This window comes from Ranitomeya variabilis, chromosome 3 (genome assembly GCF_051348905.1).
Source record: "Ranitomeya variabilis isolate aRanVar5 chromosome 3, aRanVar5.hap1, whole genome shotgun sequence".
Lineage (NCBI taxonomy): Eukaryota > Metazoa > Chordata > Amphibia > Anura > Dendrobatidae > Ranitomeya > Ranitomeya variabilis.
Window position 1 is genome coordinate 118,269,119 of NC_135234.1, and position 21,546 is coordinate 118,290,664.

General features: G+C 38.8%; 1 protein-coding gene across 4 annotated transcripts in view; it reads right to left on the minus strand.

The window, feature by feature from the left end:
* Positions 1 to 5,300: 5,300 nt before the first annotated feature.
* Positions 5,301 to 21,546, minus strand: part of PTCHD1 (patched domain containing 1) — a 248,500-nt gene continuing 232,254 nt past the window's right edge. For all 4 annotated transcript variants that reach the window (XM_077294602.1, XM_077294600.1, XM_077294601.1 and 1 more), the window contains one exon: positions 5,301 to 7,277. In XM_077294602.1, coding sequence (XP_077150717.1) covers positions 5,623 to 7,277 — 1,655 coding nt within the window. In that variant the 3' untranslated portion in view covers positions 5,301 to 5,622. The remainder of the gene's footprint in view (positions 7,278 to 21,546) is intronic.

Genomic DNA, 21,546 nt, shown 5'->3' on the forward strand with positions numbered 1-21,546 from the left:
GACAGGTCTTCCACTACGCCCAATCCAGGAGATGGACACCGAACCAGGAATGTTCACATTAAAAGAAATGAGGGAATCACACCGCAGAAGTGGCATCAATTTCCCTACAGTAGAAATAGTAAAATAGGGACTGACAGGTTTTCCACTACACCCAATCCAGCAGATGGACACCCAACCAGGACTGTTCACAATTAAACAAATAAGAGAATCACACCACAGAAGTTGAATCAATTTCACCACAGTAGAAATAGTAAAATAGGGACTGACGGGTCTTCCACTACACCCAATCCAGCAGATGGACACCCAACCAGGAGTGTTCACATTTCCAAAAATTACTGGCAGACATCATAAAAGTGTCATCAATTTCACCACAGTAGAAATAGTATAATAGGGAACGACAGGTCTTCCATTATGCCCAATCCATCAGATGGACACCCAACGTGGAGTTTTCATATTTTAAAAAATGAGGGCCTGACACCAGAAGTGAAATAACTGTTATGAGAATATAAATAGTATAATTGTGACCAACATCTCTTCTACTACAGCTATCCCAGGAGATGAAGGCCAACCATGACTGTTCACATTTCCACAAATTTGTGTTAACATCAGCAGCAGCAGACACAGCAGGCACAGAAACCACACTAAATATACCACAGAGTGCAGTTATGTGACATTAATTAATCACACAAAAAATGCAATATCACTTAGTCTGTGCAGTCTTCGATTGGGGTGCAAAAGTCTTTGGAGATCCATGACTTGTTCATCTTGATGAAAGTTAGGCAGTCTACACTTTCAGGGGACCGCCGGCTGCGCTTATCCGTCAGGACACCACCAGCAGCGCTGAAGACATGTTCTGAGAGAACACTGGCTGCCAGGCATGATAAAACCTCCAAGGTGTGTGAGGCGAGCTCAGGTCACTCATCTAGTTTGGAAGACCAAAATGAAAGGGTCCACACCCTCCCTGATGATATTAATATTCAGTTCTAGTTACTCCTGAACCATTCTCTCCATTCGTTCACCACGGGTAAGACTTGGACTCTGTTGTGCTGGTCTAAAAAAAGTGTCAAAGGACTCACAGAAATAGCTTTTTCCACTTACACCACTGCTGCTGCTGCTGCTGCTAATGTTTTGGCGTTGACGAATTGACATGCCGTAAGGTTGAAGTCTAGAGCTGCGATGTGAACTGTGTACTTCACTGCTTTCTTGGGGAAAAGCTCTCTTAAAGGTTGTGTAAATGCGTGTTTCAATACTCCAGCATTCAGAGGTCCCTTTCAAGGGCTGTAAGCACCTGGCAATATTTAGTTATATAATGTGGATCTAACAGAGTGGCAACCCAGTAGTCAGCAATATTCCTAATCATAACTATATGGGGATCATGTTGCAGATTGTGCAGCAAGAATGCACTCATATGTCGGACTCTATCGTGAGGTCCAAGGCCATGCAGTGTTGGTGACTGGGTAACAATGAGTCTCGTTTCCTCCATCCCCTCCTGCCAACCATGAACAACAGAGAGGGGAGGATTATCCTCTTCATCTGACAGTTGCTTGATGGCCATTTTGCGCCTCCTTGTGCTTCAACTGGTCCAGGACTTGAAGCACATTCGTTCCTATAACAAGCTTTAATGTGATGTTTGAATAAAACTTTGGGATTTTAGAAGACTGGCATTTATGTCCTTGTAAATACCTATAGATTATGAATTGGTGATACAGACTGTAGATATACTTACGATAGATACTTCAGAAAAGTTATTTGAGAGCGTAAGTATATAGGTGTTTTTCTTGATCTTTTTTCTATACAGTTGCTATTTTTGATACATGCTAATTGTCACTATACATCAATCAATTACAATGGTGAAAAAATTGGATATGGAAAAGAGCCAATTAAATAAATTGCACAGATTTGTGCCTATTGGCTTGCAGTTTCTCTAAAAGACTTTACAATATAGATGAATTAAGGAACAGAATGGGCATCTCCAGAAGAACCAACACTCTTTTGAACATTTATTTTTGGCTATGGTGTACAACCCATACTGTTCAATTAAAATCCTCTAATAAAGTAATTTGCAAGTTGCGTGACTTTTCCTGAAAATTCCGGAATATAAAAAATAAATAAATAATGGAAGTTTAATTACTGATTTTGAAATGATATACAGCTATCTTAGAAGATAACATGATATCGGAGAACTCAGATGTTCCAATCAGTGTCTATTAAATATGGTCACATACTTTTATTATTGATGCTTTTTAGCTACTATGCAGCAATGAACAAGAAATTGGTCGACGGCAGCCGACAAGCAATTTTACTTACCTGGGTTCCAGACAGCAATATTGCTTATATTGTCCTTACGGCAGTCCTGACACATATAATTACCTTTCCTACAAATCAAATTATATAGTTCTGTGTAAACAAAGACTGAGCTCTCACACCAGTAATGCATGTATGATTTTTTTTTTATTATTTCTGCATTTTTGAGACTTTAAAGGCGTCAGTTTTCAAAGGGCATTTGTGCAAGATTCCTGAGCTTGTACAACTCTGGACCTTTTCAAAAGAAAATACCGTGATAGCTGATACAATACAAAGGATTTAGTGCCAGTGATGTGGAATGACTTTAAATATATGTATATAAAAAAGCAACACAACACAGCTGAACAAACCAAATAAATAGACAAAGAAAAGTATGAATGCTACATCAAAGTACTAGTAGTAATTATTTCTACTTCTGAATCCAAACGCCTCTGGACAAGAATATATTTAGATAATTAGCGTTATGATTAGAAAAGAAATAATTTATGAACAATTGCTAGGATCTAACTTTGGCTCAGATATTTAGTCCTAAAAATATTGCACAAAATGTATACCTATTTCTTTCTTTTCACGATATATATTACTAAAATGTTGTGAGATTGAGATTGAGGAATTAAAAGGATTATACAGTTATTTACTTTCTTGTGAAACAATGCCACCTGCATCTATGGGTTGTGTCCAGTATTGAAGTTCATCACCATTGAAGTGAATTGGACTGAACTGCAAGACTGGTGCGCTAGTGTGGCACAGTTTTTTGTGCAAAACACATGCATGTTTTCTACCTTCCATAATCTCACCCAATCATACTTAAATTGGGGTATGTTACATAAAATATTTTTCAATATTTTAAATACTGTTCTTACCCACAGCCTAAAAAGTTAAACTTTGAGGGACAAAATGCAAAGGAAGATTTACACTGGTGTTTTATGTGACTGGTGTGCCGTGTCATATGAAATATCGATAAAGAATTGAATGTAAAAGCCGTTTTGGACTTGACACTGTTTTCTGCTACTTTCTTATTAGAAAATCATCCAAGACTGTTCATGTCAGTAATCTCTGAATTTCTAATCAATGTATCCAAAATATTCCCACATATAAAAAATAAGCGTCAGAGGGATTTAATAAATTTGACGCTTTGCACAATTGCCATATCTATTGTATTCAAGGTAGTTAGCTGATTTAACTATTGATTAGAAATGAGCAGATCTATTCGTGGGACTCTGTTTCAACATCCAGGTCAGTGGTACCTGGCAGCTAGACAAGAGGCCCACAAATCTCGTCCCATCTGGAGTCCCCGGCACGGCTTTTGATTAGCCATGGCTCCTGTGACTTCATTGGTGCATCTTGCTGCACAAATGACATCATACCAGCCTCAATAAACCAAAAATGCCAAACCAGGGATGCTAAAAAATAAAAAAAATTGTCTAGCCACCAGGTACCACAGACCTGGATGTTGGATCGATGTTCCACGAATCAATCCACTCATCTCTACTATTGACAAATCAATCCATTGTAATTTTGAATTATGAGAGACATAGAAATAGACTTTTGTCTCTGGATCTCTTCTTAAAAAAAGCTTCTGATGAAAAACAATAAAATAAAACAGAAGGTGTTGTTTTTACAGATGCATTATATTTAGTAATCCCTTTAGGCTTACATGAAGACTTGCTGTAAAGTGACTGATACATTTTGAATTTTTTTATTTATCTGTGTAGTGTTTTACCTAGGAATGAATGAAATGTTGAATATTTTTTACCATATAAAATATATATATATATACTAGCTTAAAAAATCAGATACATGAATATATCTTGCATTTTAAAATCTGATATAAATTCACAAAAAAGTGCTGGAAAATGTATGGGTATAAGTAACTCTGTATTAACAATTAAACTTTGTAGGCGTTTGGAATCAGCAACAGTAAGAGCCTTACAAGCAGCATATAAATAGCATTTCCTGCTTTAACAATTAAGTGATGCAAACTCAGACTTTGCTCAGTATTCCCCTGTATTCCGTCCTGACTTTTGCTTTTATTTGGAATATTAAAGTATATATACTGTATATATATACACTCACCGGCCACTTTATTAGGTACACCATGCTAGTAACGGGTTGGACCCCCTTTTGCCTTCAGAACTGCCTCAATTCTTCGTGGCATAGATTCAACAAGGTGCTGGAAGCATTCCTCAGAGATTTTGGTCCATATTGACATGATGGCATCACACAATTGCCGCAGATTTGTCGGCTGCACATCCCAAAGATGCTCCATACAAGGCAGGATGGATCCATGCTTTCATGTTGTTTACGCCAAATTCTGACCCTACCATCCGAATGTCGCAGCAGAAATCGAGACTCATCAGACCAAGCAACGTTTTTCCAATCTTCTAATGTCCAATTTCGATGAGCTTGTACAAATTGTAGCCTCAGTTTCCTGTTCTTAGCTGAAAGGAGTGGTACCCGGTGTGGTCTTCTGCTGCTGTAGCCCATCTGCCTCAAAGTTCGATGCACTGTGCGTTCAGAGATGCTCTTAGGCCTACCTTGGTTGTAACGGGTGGCGATTTGAGTCACTGTTGCCTTTCTATCAGCTCGAACCAGTCTGCCCATTCTCCTCTGACCTCTGGCATCAACAAGGCATTTCCGCCCACAGAACTGCCGCTCACTGGATTTTTTTTCTTTTTCGGACCATTCTCTGTAAACCCTAGAGATGGTTGTGCGTGAAAATCCCAGTAGATCAGCAGTTTCTGAAATACTCAGACCAGCCCTTCTGGCACCAACAACCATGCCACGTTCAAAGGCACTCAAATCACCTTTCTTCCCCATACTGATGCTCGGTTTGAACTGCAGGAGATTGTCTTGACCATGTCTACATGCCTAAATGCACTGAGTTGCCGCCATGTGATTGGCTGATTAGAAATTAAGTGTTAACAAGAAGTTGGACAGGTGTACCTAATAAAGTGGCCGGTGAGTGTGTATATATATATATATATATATATATATATATATATATATATATATATATATACACACACGCCTTCCTTCACATATCTGATGTAAACCTACCTTCAAAAGGTGAAAACAGAAAGACCAGAATCTACAGTATTACTTAGATGTAGACTACCATCTGGTAACCACCATTATATGTATGTCTGTCACTTATTGTACTGAGGCTAAATGTAAGTTTGTAGATCATCCATCAATAGGATTGTATTGGATATATGTTTTAATATTACTTCTCCATACAGTTCAAAAGTTCTATTAAAACATTCTCTTAGTAAGACCTAGGGTGAAACGAATAATACAGAGAAAAAAAAATATTTATCAGACAGTTGTAATTTGGTCAACCACTCTAGTGCTGTCTAGGTCCACCATTTCAACACACTCGATCTCTTCCCTATTTTCATGTATCTTTTTTTCTTTCCTTTTCTTCTTTGAAGGTGGGACAAAAGTAAGCATAACTGGTAAAATAGCAAAGCAATGAAACAATGTGACAAATGCAATTAAAAACAAGCACCTGAACAGTGTACGGGTCAAATTTGAAGGCACAGCTGCAAGAGGGATCAAACCAACCATGTAACAGAGGTAGCCCTGTAAAATGGCTACCCCATGTACTTCCAATGAATTTTTTACCCATTTAGTTCTTGTAAATTCCTTTCCTAAAATAAAAGTGGATATCAGTGGTGCACAGTTGTCTATAGTGTAATTAATTCCATAGATAAGACAAAGTACTGATATACAGTCCAATTCAACTTTCCATAAAGTCATGAAACCAATGACTCCAAACTCCACAGAGGCCACAGTTAGAGTAATCCAGATGTTGATGATGGAGCTTGCAACAAGAAAAGCAGAGAAAAACAGCAGGAACAAAGCACTTATACAGGAGTTTTGCAAGGGAGCTCCTACTGAAGAAGCATATCTATCCATGTAGACAAAAGATGGGTTGAAGACAATGAATTTTACTTTGGAGGTTAGAGAAAGTTTTCTTAAAGTTTCGAGGAGATCATAAAGTTCTTCCCTGTTTGTTTCCATGGTCTTGGCTATCAAGAACATCCTAGAGGCCACCACATCAACTTCGTTGTTGTATTTTTTGGGTATGATAATGTCTTCATAAAAGTGTGCATAACGTGGATTTTTCAGAAAAGAATACCGTAGTATATCTGTAAAGTTCTTTTTGGGTAATCCAGTAGACATATTAAGTTTTCTGAGATAACTTAAGTAGCTCTCAAACCAAGATATTCTCACAAAACCTTTTGTGTACTCAAGAACATCTTCCTGGACACTTGTATTCCAGTATTCAATAGACTCATAGATATAAAAGCCAATAACTGGACTATAGTTACTAAAATACTTTTGTTGAATGCTTGTGTAAGTTATGGTTCGTGTTTCAGTTGCTACAATGTTACTTAGATCAGATCCTTCATTAACCTGCAGGTAGCCCATTAAGGCAAAGGAAATATAAACAAGGTAAAAGAGAACTACAAAAGGTTTTACATATGTATTTGTTATCCAGTCACAGTAATAACGTCTTAGGAAGCAAACCAAAAGATGACTTTCATAAGAATTTGTTTCTTCGGAGTCCGCTGTATCTTCAGTAAATTTTGCAGTCATAAGAAACCTGTACCACAATGACCTGACCTGTAGGATTTCAGGCTTTGGCACCTTTCTGCAGAAAATACTATGCTGGTAATTATTTTCAATGTACCCAGTAAACACAAGGCTAGAGCCATAGAATGATAGTATGTAGAGGTAGTTGAAGAAGATTGCTATACATGAACTGCGACAAAATATCCTTGCAGCTTCAATGTTCGTGAAGGGACTGGCACCAATCCCAAAGGTGACTAAATACATGCCAGTGGTGAGAGAGAAGGAAATCATGGTGTCTGCATACACAACAGCTGTCCTCTCTTTTACGTGTTGATCTTCTCTGGTTTTCCTCCAGGAGGACAACATTTCAAATGTCCCATATAATCCATGACCTTGAAAGAAAAAAAGAACATCACAAAGTTATAATACATCCTTTTAAAAAGACTTAATTATTTAGAGTACATCACTGAAAGATATTTCCGGAAATCGCCTGAAGTCTGACATCTAGAATATCCTATCTAGTTTATCTTTTTCCCTTTCCAGTGAATGATATGATTTTACCTATTATTTTAACTTCTGTATAAAATATTTCTATCTATCTATCTATCTATCTATCTATCTATCTATCTATCTATCTATCTATCTATCTTCTATCTATCTATCTATCTATCTATCTATCATCTATCTATCTATCTATCTCATATCTATCATCCATTTATCCATTTGTCTATCCATTTATTATTTTCTTGACTTGTACAGTATCATTCCCGACTCATCAAAATGTTATCATGTTACGCTATTCACTCATACTAAAACCTATTTAAAGGAAATTTCATGGATTTTGAGGAAATGGCCACGTGCAACAAATATTATGCAATTAAAAAACACCATTTCTATCACATTAAATCCACCCTTGCTCAGGTGTTGCCACTCTGGTAGTTCCTGCAGTGATGATGATGTCACTTACATTATCAGAAATTACCTCAGAGTTGCCTCTTACATGTACAAAATGTGACCGCTGAGGCCAGTGATTGGCAGCAGCAACCCCACAAATGATGTTCGTGACATTATGGAATCAGGACCGGTCAGGAACTTGGAAGCATGGGAGTGACATTTATTAAATCAAATTATTATCCACAGATCAAAGTAAAAAGAAATTATCTTAATATTGTTATGACAAACAAACCGACTTTAAATCTATGAATGTATGTGCTATTAAGCAATAGGTAAATACTGGCATATAATTGGCTTAGGCCTTGAAATTCTATTAGTATTATTTTAACAGTTTTTCGTAGGCTATGAAATTTAACACTGAGAATTGTTGGTGTATTATTGATTAAAGGACATTTTAACAACATTTATGGTATATTCTGTCATAAATGCCTGATTGGAGACGTTTCTGCTTCATAGCTGCCAACAGTCCCGAATTTGCCTGAGCTGTCCACATTTTTCAGATGCAAACCTGGTAAATTTGAAACTGTTCTGAGTCAAAAAGTGAGTGGGATTTGGGCACACTTCACCAAAAAGTGGATGTTTTAAAGTGGATCAAGGTTATTCACAGCTGGTTGAAGGCATTGCTGGATCGGTTGGAGTGTTTCCTGTTTGGACTTAACCAACTCTAATGATACATTGGTAAATATGCTAGTTAAAGATCCCTATTGATCCACATAAAATATATTATGTTTCCTCTATTGACCTTATTGTTAATTCTATAGTAAGTCTGCAGCATTTTTTTGATTCTGAAACAATCAAACTGTTGGCTAGATGAAGCCCTATTTCGCAATCCTCTGTCCTACAGTAGGTAGTTGTCTAACAGCGAGGAAGAGAATGAGGACATGTTCGGGTTCCTATGTCACTTGCCGATTTAGTTATATTTCTAAATTTTAAATTTAATTTGAAATAAAATATGATCATTGAAAAGGAGGAAATTAAGAGAGGAAGTGCTGGGATGTTTATTTTCTTTGTTTTAATGTTGTGAATTTTTCTGCATTTAGTGCTTCATTCATCAGAGGAGGCAGAGGTTCTGTTCTTGATTAGCGCTCTAAACGTAGATAGAGGTTCTACTCTCGATTATGCCTCTAAAAGTATCCATATATGCATTGCTGATCTTATAAAAAAATTGTTAAATCACAGTATAGACCAACGTAATAGAATACAAGTTCAAGCTGTAGGAAAAAGTGCAGCAGAGCTATACATAGTTAGTAAATTGATTCATTAATCACAATGGTTAAAGTTAGCAACATAGCTCATAAAATTATGTCTGGGTGGAAATATGTACCTAATCCTCAGTGTGTGTATGCACCCAAAATGGTTGACATTTTAAGGAGTACCAATAAATTACAAAGACTTAGTTTAGAGCGGTAATCTGACCTTGCAGAAAAGAACACACATTTTGTATTCATTCCATTCATTTCTCCTCACAGACATTACTGAATTGTCAGCAATTATGAAATATGGTCAATTATGTAGAATACATTGTTCAAGGGCAAATGCTGTAATGGACTGTGCATCTCAGCACGCATATGGGGCACTATGAGTTGCTTATCCTTGACCTAACTGGCAATATTAAGAGCTGGCACATAAACTGAAAGATATAACAGCACATAGGATTCATATTCTGTGTGCCAACTGGAACATAATAAGGCGTGAATCCAAATGACTGTGTATATTCTGAAACCTAGGTAGTAATAGCAGAAAGATAAAATAAGATTCTGAAAATAAAATATGAACAGATGTTATAGGAATAGCTATCGTAAAATGAAGAAAAAGTAAATTATCTACTTTTTATTTGTACTTTATAATAATTATTTTAAGCTGAAGGAGAACTTTTACTTTTGAATCTCCAAATAGATCAGGCACATAAAAAAAAAATAAGAATAAATTCAGACATTAATATATAGTTAATGTAATAATTAATTAATACAATATAGAATATGTGCACTACATCCATCCTGAGTCAAAGGTCTTGGGCATTGAGTCCCTGGGGTCTGTAATATGGTACTGGATTTGAGATCTTGCCATATAATGCTGAATTAGACTGTTCACATCTACATTCGGAGCCTTGGTTGCAGATTCTGACAAAAATGACTAATACATCAGTACAACAAGAATGTGTATAGTAATTAAAGACAAGGACTTCATGATGGTTTCCAGGCTCCAGCATTGTCAGTGGGGTCCTTTGAGCATTATTGATATCCATCGTGAGACAGATCTATTACCAGTGTCATTGATAGAGCAGAGCAACACTATTAAAATGTGAGCAAAGTCTTATGGAGACATTTTTCTAGGGAAACACTACATATTAAAGCATCAAATAGAGCAGGCAATGATTTTTTTCTGTATGAATCTGAGACAGAAATCTTCTGCATGACTACATTAAAAATCAAATATGCAAATAGCAGTGTCAGCATATTCCACAAGTCAATGTAAACCTTTTATCAAGCCTTGCCACATCACTTAGGCTTAGAAACTAAAACAGAAACTCCATTTGTAGACACATTTTCAGAGTTGTTTGCCACTCATCAGTGCAAAGCAGGAGAACTGATTTGGCTGGGTGAACAATCCCTGACATGTCTCAGGGCTAAAGTTTGTTCTTGTGGAGAGCACCAAGTTAGCGTAAGGAGACTTATAGGCCATGCAATGCTGCTCTGTGAATTGACATACAGAGATACACCATAGAAGTCCATGGAAAGATAATTCAGCTATGTACAATGTAGGCATTGTCAATGGCTGCAACTTATTTACGTGCATTAACATGGCATGTGTTCAATGCAGCTTTAAGATCTCTAGTCACTTCAAGGCCTGTGAAAGTAATCATGTCCCTGATAATATTTAACCTTCCTCTAGTGTTAGCTTTCTGTTACTCTTTCTTATGTTAACGGGTCGGTTTTGACCTGTGTCTTAAATCACCCCTAGGATACCCTAAAAACAGTTATTTATGATCCAATTTGTTTCTTACCTCATAGTTACCTTGTTAGGGTTTCTCATCCATGGAAGGATTGATTTTAATATTTTTGTTGTGACCCCCTGGGCCTTTCATTTGAGAGCATACCCTTCATTTTCAATATAAAAATATTGTCAAATGAACCTCAAGAGAATAATACAAACTTAAAAAAGTTTGTTATATTACCTGACTATTACGGAAGGGTTTTAGAACACATTTCTTAAATGTAAAAAAAAATACACATATATATATTTTATATTATTAACTCTAGTAACATCTATGGTGTTACGGGTCAATTTTGACCCATATCTAACTACTTTATGAAAAAGGCAAAAAAAAACAGATTTTTTTTTTTTTATAGAACTTTAATACAAATAAAAGATGAAAATTATATTAACATTAATAGCAATAATAATTAAAAGTAGCTTTTCTATGTCAAACAACAATCAATCAAGCAAATCAAATCAACAAAAATCAAGTACTAGTTTTTAGATGCATTAGTATTTAGATGCATGTGTGGCAAAAAGTGACACTTTTTGTGTGTTCTTTGCAGAGGTATTTTTTGCAGGCGAAGCACGATGTGTTTGTCTTTCTGTCCTTATTGCTAGGGCAGACCTGACACCTCTTTCTTTTAGAATCAGGTGGTCTCACTGGGGTTGTGGCTGTTGTGGTTGATGTTGAGGCAGGGCTGGTTGAGGAAGATGCTGGTGATGATGCTCTTTGTGTTGCTGTGGGTGTGGATGAAGCACTGGTTGAGCTCTGGAGTTGTCGGACCAAGGCTGCAGCGGCTGGGTCTCGGGGCACTCGTTCCCTTTGGTCAATGTGCGGCTTGACAAGGGATCTTCCTAGTTCCTCAAGAAACATCCTCCGCTTGTTTTTTTTCTTTGAATTCCATCCTTGGTGAATGTGGGTCCACAACACAAATCAAATGCATGCTGACACATCAAGGATGTTGTAAAATACAACCATTGGCCATCTCCTAGTCATTCGCTGGCAAGTGTATGTGGCAGTCAGCTTGTCCAGGTTGTCCTCTCCTCCTTTGTTTTTGTTATAGTTCAGGATGATTCTGGGCTTTTTGTCATTTCCTGATGACACAGCTGCATCTTTGTGAAGTGTGGACATCAGTACCACATTCCGTCGTTTTTTGGGGCAGTATGAAACAGCAGTGGTGGTGTCTGTAAAAACAAACTTTGAGGAAAGTGGAGCCCTGTCCTTCATCTGCAACAATTCAGCGGGCAGCTCAGGTTTGTTTTTTTTCACTGTGCCCACCATGGTGATTTTCCTCCTGAGAAGTTCTTGTCCAAGGTCATAGCCGGTAAAAAAATTGTCACAAGTAATGTTGTGACCCTGCAGTCCAGTAGTCATATTGAGGACTACATGTTTTCCTTGTTTTTTTTCAGGGATGCCGTTTGCAGACTTGCCTGTGTAAATCTGTAGATTCCATGCATAGCTAGTTTTTGCATCACAGGCTGCCCAGATTTTTATGCCGTATTTGCCTGGCTTACTTGGCATGTATTGCCGGAAGGGGCATTTTCCGCGGAAAGGGAGAAAACATTCGTCTACTGTCACCTCTGGCCCTGGGTTGAACATCAGTGGAAGGAGCTGCACCCATTTCTCCCAAACATCCCTGATGGGAGCAAGTTTGTCAGATTTTGTTCTGGTGTCTCTGTTGTCAAATCTGAGGACTCTTGATATCATTTGAAACTTTTGAAGTGACATTGTTGCCCGGAAAATATTCCTGCCTGTCGATGCATCCCAGAGACTATCAGTGGCCTCATTGCAGGATTTGTACACTCCAGCAAGGAGAAGAACACCAATGTAGGCATCCAAAACATCATCATGAAGGTCATTCCACATGTTGCTGTGGACTTTTTTTCCTTCAAGGTTTGTCATAGCAATAATGACTTTTTTTATTGACAATGGCATAAACAGATCAAAACATGTCTTGATGTCACTTACTCTTGTCACAGCAAACCTTGTGATCCCAGGGGTCATTTTTATGACATTTGCAGCATCTGCCCTGCCATGTACATCTGGAGGTACTGAGCTCCAACTGATCTTGCCACTTTTGGATTTGAATTTTTCAGCGGGAGCAGCTTCAGCTCCAGTGACCTCCTCATCAGACTGATCAGAACTGTCTGTGTCTTCCGGTTGATACTCCACATCATCTTCCTCCTCAGAAACCTGTTCATCTGTATCAGTTTGCTGCTGTGTGTCCTCTGATTCATTATCATCTAAGATATAATCCAGAATTTGGCTTACATCAAATCTTCTCCTCATTGTTGCATGTGTAAACTGGAGATGTATACTCTGCAAAGTACCAACTCTAAGCTGATTTGGCCATACATGCCTGGACATGTCCTTAACTCAAGTTGTTGGAGGTAGAGCTGGCTGTGGGCTGTTGGTTTATATTGTGTTTATGAGTTCAGTTTTGGGACTTATTATTGTTTTTTTACTCTTATATTAGACCTGGGTCGAAATTGATCCCAACAACACAAATGTTATAATTTTAATAAGAGCACTTTACAATTTAGTAAAATAGTTTTATTTTATTGTATTTTGTTTTAAAATAAGTTCCTGAAAACGTCAAAAAGTCTTGATGCAATAAACCTATGTATGTAGAATTTGTATGCATTTAAAACCTAAAACGGGTTGGTCACGACCCTAACACTAGAGGAAAATCAAAATGTGGGCATACAATATTGCTGCTTTCAGTAAACCATTAAACTGATAAACAATCTTAGTTGTTGAATGATAAACCTAGCTTTGCTATAAATGTATATGCACAAAACATGCTTAAAATAGACAATTATGATAAGTCCACATGGACCATGCATTTTTAGCATACACTTGCCAAAAGCATTTCCATTATTTAAGCACATGAAATAGGACTAATGTTTTGTTTTTGTCTTATGCCGGGAATAATAAAAGATGAACAAAAAGTTCCTTATTTGGAAAGTTTCAAAAAACATATAAATATCTGTATACAAATGCATAGACGTTATTGTACTTCTTGCATCTTTTTAGAATAATACCTAAATTCTAAGACACAGCTGATGTAAATATTGTATAGGTTAAAAGGAACTTGATAGAAATTTCTATCCCCCAAAAACAAATTGATTGACAATATAGCCCTTTAAAAGATAATATAGTTAATCATTGTATGACCCCAAAGTGCTGCTCCAAGCTGCAAGAAATTGCCTTTTGAATTTCAGTTTACATTAGTCTGGAAATGCATTCGGACGTGATGATACACATCCAGATCCCCAGCCAGACACTGTATTTCCTGCCTAGTTCTTTTTCCTTGGTTGAGCAGTCATACTCCGGTACATTGCCAATGAGCTGTCAATTAACCAGAGGAGGGTGGTGCTAGGCAGGGGATACAGTGTTTGGCTGTGAAATCTTGAATTGCATCATCATGCCCAATGCACTTCAACATATCAATAAAGTGCTTTGCCCACAAAGAACACTCGAGTAAGCAATCAGGAGTAGGGTTGAGCGACTTTTATTTTTATTGGATCGGGTCGGGTTTCACGAAACCCGACTTTCTCAAAAGTCGGGTCGAGTGAAATCGGCCGATCCTATAAAAAAGTCGGGGTCGGCCGAAACACGAAACCCAATGCAGTGCAATGGGATACTATGGTTCCCAGGGTCTGAAGGAGAGGAAACTCTCCTTCAGGCCCTGGGATCCATATTTAAGTGTAAAATAAAGAATTAAAATAAAAAATATTGATATACTCACCTCTCCGACGCAGCCTGGACATCGCCGCTGGTAACCGGCATCTTCCATTCCTAAGAATGGTGCTTGAAAGACCTTTCGATGATGTCACGGCTTGTGATTGGTCGCGGTGGCCCACGTGACCGCTCAGCGACCAATCACAAGCCGTGACGTAATTTTCAGGTCCTAAATTCCTCATTCTAGGAATTTAGGACATGAGAATTACGTCACGGCTTGTGATTGGTCGCTGAGCGGTCACGTGGGCGGCCGCGACCAATCACAAGCCGTGACGTCATCGAAAGGTCCTTCACGCGCTCATTCTTAAGAAGGAAGGCTGCCGGAAAGAAGCCGAGGGTGAGTATATTCCTATTAGGTATATACTCACCCTCGGACGCGCTCTGCTTCTTTCCGGCAGCCTTCCTTCTTAAGAATGAGCGCGTGAAGGACCTTTCGATGACGTCACGGCTTGTGATTGGTCGCGGCGGCCCACGTGACCGCTCAGCGACCAATCAAAAGCCGTGACGTAATTCTCATGTCCTAAATTCCTAGAATGAGGAATTTAGGACCTGAAAATTACGTCACGGCTTTGTGATTGGTCGCTGAGCGGTCACGTGGGCGGCCGCGACCAATCACAAGCCGTGACGTCATCGAAAGGTCTTTCAAGCGCCATTCTTAGGAACAAAAGATGCCGGTTACCAGCGGCGATGTCCAGGCTGCGTCGGAGAGGTGAGTATATCAATATTTTTTATTTTAATTCTTTATTTTACACTTAAATGTGGATTCCGATACCGATTTCCGATATCGCAAACATATCGGAACTCGGTATCGGAATTCCGATACCAGATTCAGAAGATCGTCGACCTCATGGCCGACCCCACACAGGGGTCGGGTCGGGTTTCATGAAACCCGACTTTGCCAAAAGTCGGCGACTTCTGAAAATGGCCGACCCGTTTCGCTCAACCCTAATCAGGAGCTTCTTGAAGGGAGAAAAAGAAGAGCTGTGGTGAAGAAGAAAAGAAGAGTGGTGAGAGGAACAGAAGCTGCTATCTGCAGACCGAACATCACCTCACAGGAAGTGTGCTGTATTCCAGGTGCCCAAGTCAAAGATTTGTCTGATAGGGTATCAATACTCTTCAGTGCTACAGACGACCACCCATGTCTACTACTACATGTAGGAAATAGTGATGATCTAGCATGCTTGGATAAGGTGTTATCCAAGCATGCTAGAATGCTAATAGAGTATCTTCAGCTCTAATACTATGTCTCATGGCTGTTCGACAGCCGCAACATATGCAGGGATTGTCTGACAAACAGGCAATCCCTGCATGTGTTGCAGTTGTAGAACAGCCACGGGACAGACAGCCACGGTGACTCAAAAACAGTATTGGAGCACACCGAAGATACTCTATTAGCTGTAAAGCATGCTCGGAAAAAACCTTATCCAAGCACACTCACTCATCACTAGTAGAAACAAATGACACAGCAAAAAAGGATCTGGAAACTATATGAAGACTTTGAAGCCCTAGGACGGAAAGTGAAGGAACTGAGAGTGCAGGTCATCTTCTCATCCATCCTCCCAGTGGATGGACATGGAACAATAGGATTGAACAGGATTCTGCAGTTGAACAACTGGCTAATGGATATGTTGATGTGACATCAGCAACATTTTGGGTTTCTTGACCATGGAGTGAATTACCTGTTTGATGAACCCCTTGCTAGAGATGAGTTGCAACTTACGAAAACCGGAAATACTTATTTGTTAGACGCCTTGCTACACTCATCAGAGGAGCTTTAAACTAGAACAATATGGGATGGGAAATATACAGCCAAGAAAAAGTATGCAGGGAATGAATTATTTTGAAAACCCTGCTAGTAGAAGTGGAAATAAAGAACAAAGACAGCAAATTCTGAATGAAAGTAGATGAGCGTGAGAAACTGACTACAAACTAAAATGTGTTTATACACATGCACAGATCATGGGGAAAAACAAAGAGAATTGAAGCTGTTAACACAGGAACAGAGATATGGTGTCACAGGCATCACTGACACTTGGGATGATACACATGATTGGAATACAAACCTTGAAGGTTACAAGTTATTTATATGGAACAGGCTTAATAAGAGGGGAGGAGGTGCTGCTTTGTATATTAAGAAAGCGTACATCTCCACAGAGATCCAAGCTTTAGAGAATAGTAGCTCTGTAGAAACTGTATGGGTAAGAATACAAGGAAAGAAGAACAGAAAGAGCACAATTGTACGCATTTGGTATAGGCCACCTGAACAGACTGAATATATGTATAAACTCTTTTTACATCAGATGTCTTTGTTTTCAAAAAGACGACATAGTGTTTATGCAAGATTTTAACTATCCAGATATTTGTTGGGAATCTCTCTCAGGCAAAAGTAATGAGTCCAGAAAATTCTTATCTTCTTTTGCTGACAATTTTATTTTAATCTTTAAAAATGTAGAATAGAGATCAAGTGGATCAGCCATCTTGCACCTAATTTTTACCAACAGGGAAGAAATGGTTGGAAGGAATCATGTTGTCCTGGAACTTTGGATTACAAGAAGAGGAAGATCTGGGAGGACTCAGATTTTCAAATTGGACTTCAGAAAGACAGATTTTAATGGACTTGGAAAGAGGCTAAGAAAGCTCCAATGGTTAAATGTTCTAAAGCACAGAACTGTCCAAGAAGGATGGAAGATTTTGCTAAATGAAAGTCTCACTGCAGAATCAGTAACAATCCAAGAAAGAAAAAAGAATTGGAAGCATTTAAAGAGACCATGATGGATGAACACAGAACTTACACACTTGCTAAATACATAAAAAGAAATGTACTGTATATCAAATGGAAAGAGGGGGCATTCTAAAGAAGAATAAAATGCTATCTTCAGGAAATGCAGGGCATGCATTAGAAGAGCTAAAGCCAGTAATAAATGAGGCTTGCAAGGTAGACCAAAAGCAGTAAAAAAGGATTTTGTGGGTATGTCAAAAGCAAAAGAAAAGTAAGAAAAGTAAGAAAGCAAATGTAATATTAACTGATCTTCATTGTGTCATTGAAGGAATAAAATAATCCACACTATAAACAAAGAGATGGTAAGGGAACACTTAGCTAATTTAAATTAATTTAAATCTCCTCATCCAGATTAATTGCATTCTATGGTACTGAAAGAGATAGCAGAGGAAATTGCAGAACCATTAGCCAGAATCTTTGAATATTCAAAGGTACAGAACCCCCAGAAGATTGGAGAAGGGTAATTGTCTTCAAAAAAGGAAAGAAGATAGAGCCAGGAAATTACAGGCCAATGAGCCTTACTTCTCTACCAGGAACGATATTTGAACAAATTAAACAACATGTATGTGAGTACTTGGATAAAAACACAATAATTTACCAGAGCCAGCATGGGTTTGTAGCAAACAAGTTATAACAGACTAAACTTATTTCTTTTTATGATGGAATTACTGACTGGGTGGATCAGGTAAATGTTTTAGATATAACATCTCGATTTCAGCAAAGCATTTGGTAAAGTATCTCATATTATACTTATTGAAAAAATGACCATGTGTGGGATTGACAAAGCTACGGTTTGGTGAATTCATAACTAGCTCAGTGATCATACTCAACGATTAATAATAAATGGTTGCACATTCAATTGGAAGAGTGTTTCAAGTGGGGTACCACAAGGCTCTGTCTTGGCACAAGTGTTTTTCAACATTTTTATAAATGATCTAGATAAGCTAACAGAAGGTAAACTAATCAAATTTGCAAACAATGTATAGTTAGGAGGGATAGCTAAAGGTAGCTTCACACGAAGCGACGCTGCAGCGATAGCGACAACGATGCCGATCGCTGCAGCGTCGCTGTTTGGTCACTGGAGAGCTGTCATACAGACCGCTCTCCAGCGACCAACGATGCCGAGGTCCCCGGGTAACCAGGGTAAACATCGGGTTACTAAGCGCAGGGCCGCGCTTAGTAACCCGATGTTTACCCTGGTTACCAGCGTAAAAGTAAAAAAAAACAAACAGTACATACTCACCTGCGCATCCCCCAGCGTCTGCTTCCTGACACTGACTGAGCTCCGGCCCTAACAGCACAGCGGTGACGTCACCGCTGTGCTTTCACTTTCACTTTAGGGCCGGCGCTCAGTAAGTGTCAGGAAGCAGACGCTGGGGGACGCGCAGGTGAGTATGTACTGTTTGTTTTTTTTACTTTTACGCTGGTAACCAGGGTAAACATCGGGTTACTAAGCGCGGCCCTGTGCTTGGTAACCCGATGTTTACCCTGGTTACCAGTGTAAAACATCGCTGGTATCGTTGCTTTTGCTGTCAAACACAACGATACACGGCGATCGGACGACCAAATAAAGTTCTGGACTTTATTCAGCGACCAGCGACATCACAGCAGGATCCTGATCGCTGCTGCGTGTCAAACTAAACGATATCGCTAGCCAGGACGCTGCAACGTCACGGATCGCTAGCGATATCGTTACAAAGTCGTTTCGTGTGAAGGTACCTTAACACTACAGAAGGCAGAGAAAGTATTTAGAAGGAACTAGATAGCCTTGAACAATGGGCAGTGACTAATAGAACTGTATTTAGCAAGAAGAAATTCAAGAATCTACATCTGGGCAAGAAAAATGTAAATTACATCTACAGAATGGGAGCAACAGCTCATGTGAAAAAGATTTGTGTATACTAATAGATCACAGACTGGACATGAGTCAACAATATGACGCAGCAGCAAATAAGGCAAACATACTTATGGGATGTATTAAGAGAAGCATTGAGTCTAGATCATGAGAAATAATTTTATTCTTCCTTTGTCAGACCTTATCTGGAATACTGTGTCCAGTTCTGGGCACGAAATTTTAAAACTGGATTAGAACTACCAGGATGGTGAGTGAAATGCAAATGATGTCCTTTCAGGAACAGTTAAAGGATCTGGGAATGTTTAGCTTGCAAAAGAGAAGGCTAAGAGGAGACTTAATACCTGTCTAGGTTTACAGAAAAAAACCCCGTAAAACTATATAATCTTTATTAAATATCATTAAAGAACAAATAGGTAAAAACACCCTAATGTAGAATCGCCTTATATGGTTTTGGGCTATAAAAAATGATAGGGGGATATCCTCCCCTAATAAGGCTAGGATAATCTCTACCAAGCCACTAATAACCTCTATAAAAAATAGAAGGGTAAGCCCATCTTCAAATATCATATAGTAGTACCTTGGACAAGTGACAACACAGTGCTGCCATTCACTCAGTCAATAGAAGTGCAGATATGGGTGATATTTCCCTAGACACTACATAGAACACCTATAGAGTTGCCTACCTAGATGCGGAGGTTGGCACCCTAAGAAACATGAGAATGGCGCCCCCGCTCTTGTGATGGCTGTCCATAATCTCCTAACAGGCCCTATAAGATGATAGTAAGAAATAGAAGGCCAGGCGGCTTGTCACAATCATGTAATAATATATGATGTCATATGCATATTGGGACTAACCACAAAACATGTGATGTAAGTAAGGAGACAGGGTGTGTCATTCAACCCTCACATGCATACTACCAGATGTATACATAATAAGTGTCTAGGTACTCAGTGGTATCATCATAACACCATATCATTGGTCACATATAAATATTGGGACTTAATTGGTACTCCTATAGAACAACATGCTCAAAAGATACTAGCCAAAATTCAGATGTCATAATATGCCGACATATATCCAACTCACAGAAGTAGGCCAAAGGGTACAGAATGTGCTCCTATGATAAAAAGCAATTTATACTTATCTACTAATCTGTGGTACAAAGGCGGCTGAGGGTCCCGATGGGATGACACCTCACATGAACCAGAAAGACTATCGACGTGTTTTAACCAAACACGGGTTCATCAGGAGAGATTGGATAATCACATGGCAATATGGAGTTGTCCAGAAAAAGGCTGCCTTTTTCTGGACAACTCCATATTGCTATGTGATTATAGAATGGGGGAAATGCGTCGAGAGTCTTTCTGGTTCATATGAGATGTCATCCCATTGAGACACTCAGCCGCCCATGCTCTGACTGATCAGACTTTGCGTGCCCTGCAGGATTTTAATTTTTGGCAGTGTAGTGTATAACTAGAGGTGATGTTTGAGACTGTGGTCCCACCTCTCTTCAGGTCCTTGACCTGGCACGCCTGTGTAGTTCTGGACTGATTCTTGAGCTTTCTCAGAATCATCGTTACCCTACGAGGCGAGAACTTGCATGGAGCCTCAGACCGAGGAAGATTGACAGTCATCTTGTGTTTCTTCCATTTTCTAATAATTGTGCCAACAGTTGTTGCTTATTGTCCTGCAGCCCATCCCAGCCTTGTGCAGGTCTACAATTTTGTCCCTGGTGTCCTTGGACAAATCTTTGGCCTTGGCCATGATGTAGAGGCTGGAGTTGATTGAGTGTGTGGACAGGTGTCTTTTATACAGGTAACAAGTTCAAACAGGTGCAATTAATACAGACAATGAGTGCAGAGTAGGAGGGCTTCTGAAAGAAAAATAAACAGGTCTGTGAGAGACAGGTTGGTAGGTGGTTGGTAGGTGATCAAATACTTAATTCACGCAATAATTCTCTGTTATTTATTTTTAGATTCTGTCTCTCACAGTTAAAATGTACCTACGATAAAAATTAGACTTCTACATTCTTTGTAGATGGGAAAACTTGCAAAATTGGCAGTGTATCAAAAACTTATTTTCTCCACTGTATATACAAAACTTCAACATGCGATTTTTTTGCAGCGGGAATTATGGGTAATCAAATAATTAAAGAGGTATTCTCTAGTTCTTAAATTGCTTTAATTAGATAGACAACATGAAAATAACCAAGTTTGCAATTGACTTGCTTTTTTTATCTGCTGTCATTCTCTTGAAATTACAGATTTTATCTTTTATAGTGTACAGTGTGTTTCCATGTTGCTTGGCCTTCAGATCCTGGCCAAGAGTGAGCAGTAGCAGCGTTCCAC